Here is an 11,885-nt window from a genome sequence, read left to right as displayed (position 1 = left end):
TTCCCAGAGCTGACACTCATACCTATAATGAGGGGGTGCTATCCTACTAGTTGTAGTACCTAAGGAGTGAGAAAATGGACCACAGGGATCCAAGCTCCAAATCTCAGGGAAGGGGCACTTTGTAGCGGGAGCTCATGCCACTGGAGCACAGAGGAGGACCCCTCATGGACCTCCTGAAAGTCAGACTCCTGAAAAAGCACCCCACTGGTGTGTGGTTCTGTTTTTTCCAAGGGAGCATGATGAAAACTTCCTGGGAGTGTTGGAGAAAATAAAAGTAGAAAGTGGAACCAGTAATGTTGGCATGGTTATGTGGCAATGACAGGAATAGCAAGCAAACATGCTGGGATACTTATCCTTCCAGTAGCTTCCAGTTTCCTTCTCGAATATTTCAGTTAACACAGCTGGCAGAGGATAATTGTGTTTCCTGATTCCCAGATTACTTATCAAAACAGAGTAGAGAATAGTGATTTTAGAGCTGAGGTTCAGTATTTTCATAGCCACCACAGTTGGGTAACATGCATGTTACACAGTTAAGTTTTATGTAGCCATTACAAGGACTTTCTTAGTTGCTATAATCTAGACTGTTGATCATAGCAACAGTGTCTAGTAAATAAAAGCTATACAAGTGCTTCCACAATTCACCAAGTATTTCTACATTCAATCTTCTGAAAGACTGATAGGTGACAAAGGCGGGGGGATGCTTTTGCTCCTTAAAAAAAAAAAAACAAATTTCTAGTTCTTCTAGGACCACCCAGATGTTTGTTCAATGATGAACAGTAGAGTTCCAGGCTTTGCCTGTGTCAGCTTCTAATTTGGTTTGCTGGCTACTCATGGAGTTTTCTGCAAAATTTTACATGCTCTTTGTTTTTAGGACACTTGTCATCTTTTCCCAGTTACTTTCACTTCTGTTAACTTTGGATAATTTCTGAAGACTGAGCATATGCCATGTCTATTCTCATTGATAGATTTTGGTTGGAAACCTGTGCTCATTATTCTCACTTCCCTTCCCAGTGACATAGATCTGCTCATTCTTCTTTGCTTTTCTTGATGCTCTAGATGTCGACTTAAATGTGCTGATATGGTCCAGTTTCTCTTATATACTGACTTCTAATTGGGTTATAAAATGGAGGGCATGAAGAGAAGAAGGAAGGGTGAGAGGAGAGGTCCTACTTTGATAAATATCTTTTATCCTGTTGGCTCCTGGGCTAGTAATGTTTTCTCACTCTCCCTGGTCTCTAGATCTCTCAGCCTCCCCTGTTTGTCTCCTTAACCCCGTCTTCCTTCTGTAATTAAAACTTTCATTAAAGTCTCTTCATTTAAGTTATCCGTGTAGTTTTTGTTTCCTGGTGGTTCTGTAACTGATATGTAGTCTTCAATGAGCAAAGATAATGGCTCCTTGATCTGTCTGGATATACTGCTTCTATTTGAACTACATTTATAAGTCAGTTTTGAGTATGAGATGCATGAGATGGGTACTAATTAATCTTTTTGTCACCTGAGGCATAAAGTAATGCCTTTTTCTGAGCCTCTCATTCCAGGTCTTAGTACCAAGAGCCTTGCTTCAGACACATAGAAGAAACCAGGTCCAGTCCCACCATGGTGATTCCTAGACATAGAGGGTGATATAGGATTTTCCTCTACATCCTCTCAGGGTCTGGACCAGAAAGTTGGATGGAGTAGCCATCTGACATCTTGGCTGGCTGGTCTGTGGGAATCTGGGTACACAACCTGGTATATTTTCTCTAGTGCAAAATATATAGATTGCTGTCTGACAGCCAGAATTCCAGACTGGGAAGGGGGAGAGAAGCTTTGATTCTTTCCCAAAATTCCTTCTTTGGACTTTACTATCATAAAATTATAAAGTTGAAAGAATATACTCATTGTTTACTTTGTACTTAACCTTCTAGATCCAAAGTTTATAAGATAAATAGCTGTTAAGGATGTAATGTATAACATGCTAACTATAGTTAGTATTGCTGTATGGTATATATGAAAGGATTTAAAATTGAATCCTAGGAGATTTTTTGGTATATATGTTTATTGGAAGTCATTTTGCCAATATATAGCATAACACCCAGTGCTCATCCCCTCAAATGCCCTCCTCAGTGCCCGTCACCTAGTCACCCCAACCCCCTGCCCACCCTCTTTTCCACCACCCCTTGTTCATTTCCCAGAGTTAGGTGTCTCTCATGTTCTGTCACCCTAACTGATATTTCCCACTCATTTTCTCTCCTTTCCCCCTTATTCCCTTTCACTATTTTTTATATACCCCAAATGAATGAGACCATATAATGTTTGTCCTTCTACGATTGACTTACTTCACTCAGCATAATACCCTCCAGTTCAATCCACGTTAAAGCAAATGGTCGGTATTTGTCCATTCTGATGGTTGAATAATATTCCACTGTATACATAAACCATATCTTATTTATCCATTCATCTTTCAGTAGACCATAGCTCCTTCCACAGTTTGGCTATTGTGGACATTGCTGCTATAAACATTGGGGTACAGGTGTCCTGCAGTTTCACTTCATCTATATGTTTGGGGTAAATCCCCAGCAGTGCAATTGCTGGGTCGTAGAGCAGTTCTATTTTTAACTCTTTAAGGAACCTCCACACAGTTTTCCAGAGTGGCTGCACCAATTCACATTCCCACCAACAGTGCAAGAGGGTTTCCCTTCCTCCACGTCCTGTCCAATATTTGTTGTTTCCTATCTTGTTAATTTTCGCCATTCTCACTGGGGTGAGATGGTATCTCATTGTGGCTTTGATTTGTATTTCCCTGATGGCTAGTGATGCGGAGCATTATCTCATGTGCTTCTTGGCCATGTCTATGTCTTCCTCTGTGAGATTTCTGTTCATGTCTTTTGCCCATTTCATGATTGGATTGTTTGTTTCTTGGGTGTTGAGTTTAATAAGTTCTTTATAGATCTTGGATACTAGCCCTTTATCTTGATATGTCATTTGCAAATATCTTCTCCCATTTTGTAGGTTCTCTTTTAGCTTTCTGGACTGTTTCTTTTGCTGTGCAGAAGCTTTTTATCTTGATTAAGTCCCAATATTTATTGTTGCTTTTGTTTCCTTTGACTTCATCGACGGATCTTGCAAGAAATTGCTGTGGCCAAGTTCAAAAAGGGTGTTGCCTGTGTTCTACTCTAGGATTTTGTTGGATTCTTGTCTCACATTTAGATCTTTCATCCATTTTGAGTTTATCTTTGTGTGTGGTGTAAGAGAATGGTCCAATTTAACTCTTCTGCACGTGGCTGTCCAGTTTTCCCAGCACCATTTATTGAAGAGATTGTCCTTTTTCCAGTCGATAGTCTTTCCTGCTTTGTCAAATATTAGTTGACCATAGAGTTGAGGGGGGCATTTCTGGGTTCTGTATGCTGTTTCATTGATCTATGTGTCTGCTTTTGTGCCAGTACCACACTGTCCTGATGATCACAGCTTCATAGCACAATCTTAAATCTGGCATCGTGATGCCCCTGGGTCGGGTTTTCTTTTTTAATATTCCCCTGGCTATTCGGGGTCTTTTCTGATTCCACACAAATCTTAAGATGATTTGTTCCACTCTCTGAAGAAAGACCATGGTATATTGATAGAGATTGCATTAAATGTGTAGATTGCCCTGGATAGCATTGACATTTTCACAATATTAATTCATCCAATCCATGAGCATGGACTATTTTTCCATCTCTTTGTGTCTTCCTCAATTTCTTTCAGAACTGTTCTGTTCAGTCTCTTCAATAAATGGTGCTGAGAAAATTGGACATCCACATGCAGAAGAGTGAAACTAGACCACTCTCTTCCACCGTACACAAAGATAAACTCAAAATGGATGAAAGACCTAAACGTGAGACAAGATTCCATCAAAATCCTGGAGGAGAACACTGGCAACAACCTTTTTGAACTTGGCCACAGTAACTTCTTGCAACATACATCCATGAAGGCAAGAGAAACAAAAGCAAAAATGAATTTTTGGTACTTCATCAAGATAAAAAGCTTTTGCACAGCAAAGGATACAGTCACCAAAACTAAAAGACAACCTACAGAAAGGGAGAAGACATTTGCAAATGACGTATCAGATAAAGTGCTAGTATCCAAGATCTATAAAGAACTTATAAAACTCAACACCCAGGAAACAAACAATCCAATCATGAAATGGGCAACAGACATGAACAGAAATCTCACAGAGGAAGACATAGACATGGTCAACAAGCACATGAGATAATGCTCCACATCACTTGCCATCAGGGAAATGCAAATCGAAACCACAATGAGATACCACCTCACACCAGTGAGAATGGGGAAAATTAACAAGGCAGGAAACCACAAATGTTGGAGAGGATGTGGAGAAAGGGGAATCCTCTTGCACGGTTGGTGGGAATGTGAACTGGTGCAGCCACTCTGGAAAACTGTGTGGAGGTTCCTCAAAGAGTTAAAAATAGATCTGCCCTATGACCCAGCAATTGCACTGCTGCAGATTTACTCCAAAGATACAGATGCAATGGAATGCCAGGACACCTGCACCCTGATGTTTATAGCAGCAATGTCCACAATAGCCAAACTGTGGAAGGAGCCTCGGTGTCCATCAAAAGATGAATGGATAAAGAAGATGTGGTCTATGTATACAATGGAATATTACTCATCCATTAGAAATGACAAATACCCACCATTTGCTTCGATGTGGATGGAACTGGAGGTTATTATGCTGATTGAAATAAGTCAATCGTAGAAGGACAAACATTATATGGTCTCATTCATTTGGGGAATATAAAAAATAGTGAAAGGGAATAAAGAAAGGAGAAAAAATGAGTGGGAAATATCAGAAAGGGAGACAGAACATGAGAGACTCCTAACTCTGGGAAACTAACTAGGGGTGGTGGAAGGGAAGGTGGGTGGGGGGTGGGGGTTACTGTGTGACGGGCACTGAGGGGCCACTTGAGGGGAGAGCACTGGGTGTATTCTGTATGCTGGCAAATTGAACATCAATAAAAAATAAATTTATTTAAAAAAGAACTGTTTTGTTGTTTTTTAGTGTATAGATCCTTAACCTCTTTGGTTAGGTTTATTCCTAGGTATCTTAGGCTTTTGGGTGCAATTGTAAATGGGATTGACTCCTTAATTTCTCTTTCTTCAGTCTCATTGTTAGTGTATAGAAATGCCACTGATTTCTGGGCATTGATTTTGTATCCTGCCACACTGAGGAATTGATGTATGAGTTCTAGCAATCTTGCGGTGGTTTTTTGGGTTTCCTATGAACAGTATCATGTCATCTGCAAAGAGTGAGAGTTTGACTTCTTCTTTGCCAATTTGAATGCCTTTGATATCCTTTGTTGCTTGATTGCTGAGGCTAGGACTTCTAGTACTATGTTGAATAGCAGTGGTGAGAGGGGACATCCCTGTCTTGTTCCTGATCTTAGGGGTGGCTCCCAGTGTTTCCCCATTGAGAATGATATTTGTTGTGGGCTTTTTGTAGATGGTTTTTAAGATGCTGACGAATGTTCCCTCTATCCCTACTCTCTGAGGAGTTTTGATCAGGAATGGATGCTGTATTTTGTCAAATGCTTTCTCTGCATCTATTGAGAGGATCCTATGATTCTTGTTTTTTCTCTTGTTGATAGGATCTATCACGTTGATTGCTTTATGAGTGTTGAACCAGCCTTGCATCCCAGGGATAAATCGCACTTGGTCATGGTGAATAATATTCTTAATGTATTGTTGGATCCTATTGGCTAGTATGTTGGTGAGAATTTCTGCATCTGTGTTCATCAGGGATGTTGGTCTATAATTCTCCTCTCTGGTGGGTTCTTTGTCTGATTTTGGAATTAAGACTATTCTGGCCTCATAAAACGAGTTTGGAAGTATTTCATCCCTTTCTATCTTTCGGAACAGCTTTAGTAGAATAGGTATTGTTTCTTTAGATGTTTGATAGAATTTCCTTGGGAAGCCATCTGGGCCTGGACTTTTTGTCTTGGGAGGTTTTTGATGACTGCTTCAATTTCCTCACTGGTTATTGGCCAGCTCATGTTTTATGTCTTCCTGTTCTAGTTTTGGTAGTTTGTGGTTTTCCAGAAATGTGTCCATTTCTTCTAGATTGCATAATTTATTGGTGTTTAGCTGCTCATGATATGTTTTTAAAATTGTTTGTATTTCCTTGGTATTGGTGGTGATCTCTCCTTTTTCATTCATGATTTTATTAATTAGAGTCTTTTCTCTTTTGTTTTTAATAAGGCTGGCTAATGGTTTATCTATCTTATTAATTCTTTCAAAGAACCAACTCCTGGTTTTGTTGATCTGTTCTACAGTTCTTCTGGTCTCTATTTAATTGAGTTCTGCTCAAATCTTTATTAACTCTCTTCTTCTGCTTGGTGTAGGTTTTATTTGCTGTTCTGTGTCCAGTTCCTTTAGGTGCAAGGTTAGCTTGTGTATTTGAGTTTTTTCCAGTTTTTTGAGGGATGCTGTATTGCCATGTATTTCCCTCAGGACTGCTTTTGCTGTATCCCAAAGATTTTGAATGGTTGTATCTTCATTCTCATTAGTTTCCATGGATCTTTTTAATTCTTCTCTAATTTCCTGGTTGACCCTTTCATCTTTTAGTGGGATGCTCTTTAACCTCCACGTGTTTGAGTTTCTTCCAAATTTCATCTTGTGATTTAGTTCTAGTTTCAAAACATTATGGTCTGAAAATATGCAGGGGACAATCCCAATCTTTTTGTATCTGTTGAGACCTGATTTGTGACTCAGTATGTGATCTATTCTGGAGAAAGTTCCATGTGCACTTGAGACAAATGTGTATTCAGTTGCATTTGGATGTAAAGTTTTGTAAATATCTGTGAAATCCATCTAGTCCAGTGTATCATTTACAGCCCACGTTTCTTTGGAGATGTTGTGCCTAGAACATCTTTCATTTTTAGAAATTGCTGTGTTAAAGTCTCCCAGTATAAGTGTATTATTACTAAGTATGTCTTAACTTCCGTTATTAATTGATTGATATACTTGGCAGCTCCCATATTAGGAGCATAAAAATTCATTATTGTTAGGTCCTCTTGTTGGATAGATCCTTTAAGTATGATATTGTGTCCCTCTTCATCTCTTACTACAGTCTTTGGGATAAACTTAATTTATCTGATATGAGGATGGCTACTCCTGCTTTCTTTTGAAGACCATTTGAATGGTAAATGGTTCTCCAACCTTTCATTTTCAGGCTGTAGTGTCCTTACTACTAAAATGAGTCTCTTGTAGACAACAAATAGATGGGTTTTGCTTTTTTATCCAGTCTGAATAAAAACTGTGTTTTTTGATGGGATCATTAAGCCCATTCACATTCAGAGTTACTCTTGAAAGATATGAATTTAGTGTCATCATAATACCTATTTAGTCCATGTTTTTGTGGGTTATTTCTTTGTGCGTCCTCTTTCTTTTATAGAGTCCCCCTTAATATTTCTTGCCGAGCTGGTTTGGTGGTCACATATTCTTTCAGTTTCTGCCTATCTTGGAAGCTCTTTCTCTCCCCTTCTATTCTGAATGAGAGCCTTGCTGGATAGAGTATTCTTGGCTGCAGGTTCTTCTCATTTAGGACCCTGAATATATCCTACCAGCCCTTTCTGGCCTGCCAGGTGTCTGTGGAGAGGTCTGCTGTTAGCCTAATATTTCTCCCCATATAAGTTAGGGATCTCTTTTCTCTTGCTGCTTTAAGATCTTCTCTTTATCTTTGGAATTTGGAAGTTTCAGCATTAGGTTTCGAGGTGTTGAACAGTTTTTATGGATTTTAGGGGGAGGATCTCTCTATCTCCTGGACCTGAATGCTTGTTTCCCTCCCCGGGTTAGGGATGTTCTCAGCTGATTTGTTCAAATACACTTTCTGGTCCTCTGTCCCTTTCAGTGCCTTCTGGAACCCCAATTAAATGTAGATTTTTTACCTTCTGAGGCTGTCATTTATTTCCCTTAACCTTTCCTCATGGTCTTTTAATTGTTTTTCTCTTTTTTCCTCAGCTTCCTTCTTTGCCATCAACTTGTCTTATATGTCACTCACTTGTTCAACCTCATTAACCCTCGTCGTTAGGTACTCCAGTTTGGATTGCATCTCATTTCATTGATGTTTCATTTCAGCCTGATTAGATCTAAATTCTGCAGTCATGAAGTCTCTTGAATCCTTTATGCTTTTTTCCAGAGCCACCAGTAGCTTTATAATTGTGCTTATGAATTGGCTTTCTGACATTAAATTGTAATCCAAATTCTGTTACTCTATGGGAGAGAGGATGTTTCTGATTCTTTCTTTTGTGGTTATTTCTTCTTTCTAGTCATTTTGCTTAGTTCAGAGTGGCTAAAAACCAGTTGTACTGGAAAAAGGAAGAAAAAAAGGAGAAAAACAAACAAACAAACAAACAAAGAAGGAGGGGTATCCTCTGATTCTATATACTGTAAATCCCTTGACTTCCCCTTGAGTTTTCCAGTACTTCTTGGTCAAGCACATGCTTTTCCCCTGTCCTTCCAGCTGGTCTTCTGAGGGAGGGGCCTGATGTGCTGATTCTCAGGTGTGTGCACCTGGGGGTGCTGCCCAGCCCCCTGCCAGGTGCACAGCTCAGTGGGAGCTGTTTATCCTGTGAGGCCTTTGTTCCCTGGTGGCCCACTCTGTTCCAGGCAGAAGGTGACACAAGGAGGAAGAACAACACTGCTGGAAGCCAGGTCTCCAGCCCTGGAGTCAGCTTTCCAGAAAATACTGCAGGTCCCATTCCGCACTGGCCTGGATGCTCTGGGGGCGGGGGGGGGGGGGGGGGCGGCGCTGATCTGTACAGCTCGGGGCCGCTGAGCGCAGGAGCGTCCTTGTTGTCCTGTGCCTTCCCTGCCTCCGCCTGTCCCAAAGGCAGCGCCGGATTCTGGTATGTGTCCCCTGGGATCCGGGGCCTGTGCTGCTGGAATCGTGCTCCCAGAGCGTGCAGCTCCCTCTGGCCGGAGCTGCCACCTGAGCTTCTCCCAAGGTCCCGTGGGACACTTGCTCCAGCCCTTCAGCCTGCTCCGCGGGTGTGTGGCGCGTCCCCCCTCCCCCCGCTCCGGGCGCACTTCCTCTGTTAGTGACCCTGGGAATCTGGAAGCTCCACTGCCCTTCCTGGGATCCTGCCCAAGTTCCCTGTGAATGCCTTTCCCTCCTGTAAGAATCTCGTGTGGATTTTTAAAAGTTCCTGCTTCTCTGGGACTGGGCTTTCCAGTCCTGGAGGCTTTTGCCACCTGGCTTTAGCCGGGCTCCTTGCAGGGAGCCCTCCCCCACTTGATTCTTTTTCTTTTTCTTTTTCTTTTTTTCTCTTTCTTCTTTCTTTCTTTCTTTCTTTCTTTCTTTCTTTCTTTCTTTCTTTCTTTCTTTCTTTTCTTTCTTCTTTCTTTCCTTTCTTGTTAGAAGCACAAACTCTTCTCTCTGTAGCATTCCAGCTGTTTTCTCTTTAAATCTCAGGCTAAATTAGTAGGTTTTCAGGACGATTTGAAAGTTATCTAGGTAAGTTGGTGGGAACAGGTGACTTGGGGACCCTACTCCTCCACCATTTTGCCCTGCCTACCTATCTGTAAGGCTTTTTTAATTAGGGAATTTAGAAGCTTGTGACAGCCTATATTTATATTTATTTATATTTTTATATAGTCAAAAGTACATAAAGGGGAAAAAAGGATCCTGGCAAAACACTATAAAGGACAAAATATGGGACACCTGGGTGGCTCAGAAGGTTAAAGATTTGCCTTCAGCTTAGGTCGTAATCTCAGTTTCCTTGGATCAAGCCCTGCATCAGACTCCTTGCTCAGCAGGGAGTCTCCTTCTCCCTCTTCCTCTTCCTCCCCCCCCCCACTCATTCTCTCTCTATCAAACGAATAAATAAAATCTCGTTTTAAAAAAAGACAAAATATGGAAGGAGAGGTCAAGTGTCATTGGGGAAATCATGAAAAATTTAATGAAGAGGATATTTAAAGACAAGACTTGACATATAAGTAGAATTTCAAGGTGGAAAGTGGGTGTCAAGGTTGAAGTGTAGTCAACAGTGAAGCTTGCCTTTAGGATAGTTGCATGTTCATGAAGGAATAGGTAGAAGACTGGTTTTCTTAGACTGTGGAGTATATGGAAAGAAAAAGGGGTAGATTAAATTTTAAAGGAAAGTTGAATCCAAGTTGTGGAGGACATTGTCAGAGCTAGGAATGGTTACTTCATTTAGTTGGTGTATGAGAAATAAACATGGAAGAGATGCTTATTGATTTGTGACTAAATTTTATTTGTACTGGATATTTGGAAAATTAATTCAAAGTGAGTTATGTGTGGTTTTAGGTAGAAACAGTAGAAAGACAGGAAGTCAGTCATCTATAGGAAAAGGGTATCAGAGGTACTGAAAATCTGAGTTAGTATTTTGGTGGGAGAAAAGGTAAGGTTGCCTTAGGTAGGACTCATAGAATTGGATGGCACCTAATTTCACCCAACTCTAAAATTGCATGGGTTATAACTCCAATTTATGATCAACTTTCAGACTTTGAAATAGGTCTTTATGGATCAGGAATTGTTAAATACGAGTTCCCTTGGAACATACAACTTTGAGCACAGCTTTTTGAATCTGCTTTGTTTTCACACTATAGATGATGGGATTCATCACAGGGGGAATGAGCAAGTAAATATTAGCAATCAGTGTGGGCACATATGGTGGAGAATGTTTTCCAAATCTATGAACAAAAGACAGGCTGATTAAAGGGATGTAGAATATGGCCATAGCCAGGATATGAGAAATGCAGGTGCTAAAGGCAGGTGCTAAAGGTGCGAAATGCAGGTGCTTTTTCCTTTCCTCCACGGATGCAATGTTGAGAACTGAGTGAATGATCAGGACATAGGAAAGTAGGATAAAGATAGAGTCCACTCCAGCAGTAGAGATAATTGCAGTTAGTCCAAATGCACTGTTGATCTTTGTGTCTGAACACGAGAGCTTCATTACATCAGGGTGGAAGCAGTAGGAATGATGGAGCACATGACTTCGGCAGAATGATAGGTGCTTAAGAAGCAAGACTAGTGGTGTCAGAATGACAGTCCCCCTGGTAATGACTGCCAAACCAATCTGTGTGATCCTTGCATGAGTTAGAATGGTCGCATATCTCAAGGGGTTGGAAATGGCCAAAAAACGGTCAAAAGCCATAGCCAGGAGCACTGAAGATTCCATGAACGTGAAGAGGTGAATGAAGAACATTTGTGATAAGCAAGCATTAAAGCTGATCTCCCGGGCATTGAGCCAGAATATTGCTAGTACTGTCACCAGTGTAGAGATGCATAAGCCAATGTCAGTGGTGGACAACATGGAGAGGAAATAGTACATGGGCTCATGGAGGCTTGGTTCAGTGAGGACTACAAACAGGATCAGGGTATTCCCAGAAAGAGCAGTTAAATAGAGGCAACAGAAGGGAATTGAGATCCAGGCATGGGCCCACTCACGTCCAGGGACCCCAGTCAAGAGGAAAGTAGGAAAAGTAGAATTATGGAAAATTGGCATTATGATCTGCAGAAGCTGAATTCTCTTGTAATATCTTGATTTTCTAAATTTATAATTTTAAAATTACTTTTAAAGTTTAGTACACATTTAGTAAAGTGCTCAAAACTTTTGAATACAGCTTAATTAGTACAGCTTAATGTATCTGTGCACACTCATATAACCACTTTCAAGATAACTGATAGAACATTACCAGCAACCCAGAAGGCTTCCTAATGCCTCATCCTCATCAATATCCTCTGCTGTTATAATCATTAGTCTGACTTCGATTACCATAATTACTTTTCCCTGTTCTTGATCTTGATATAAACAGAATCATGCAGTATGTATTAATTGCATCTGGCTCCTTTTACTCAATATTATGTCTGTGGGATTCATCACTGA

The 11,885-nt window shown here is 40.6% G+C and overlaps 1 protein-coding gene across 1 annotated transcript; it reads right to left on the bottom strand.

Annotated features, from left to right (window-relative positions):
* Positions 1-10,532: 10,532 nt before the first annotated feature.
* On the bottom strand, positions 10,533-11,504 carry LOC112928710 (olfactory receptor OR51C1-like). The gene has a single exon (XM_072727456.1). It carries the CDS (start codon positions 11,502-11,504, stop codon positions 10,533-10,535), a length of 972 nt encoding a protein of 323 aa, XP_072583557.1.
* Between the last annotated feature and the right edge of the window lie 381 nt (positions 11,505-11,885).

Source organism: Vulpes vulpes, chromosome 11, assembly GCF_048418805.1.
Source record: "Vulpes vulpes isolate BD-2025 chromosome 11, VulVul3, whole genome shotgun sequence".
NCBI lineage: Eukaryota > Metazoa > Chordata > Mammalia > Carnivora > Canidae > Vulpes > Vulpes vulpes.
This window is presented reverse-complemented; position numbering and strand designations above follow the sequence as displayed.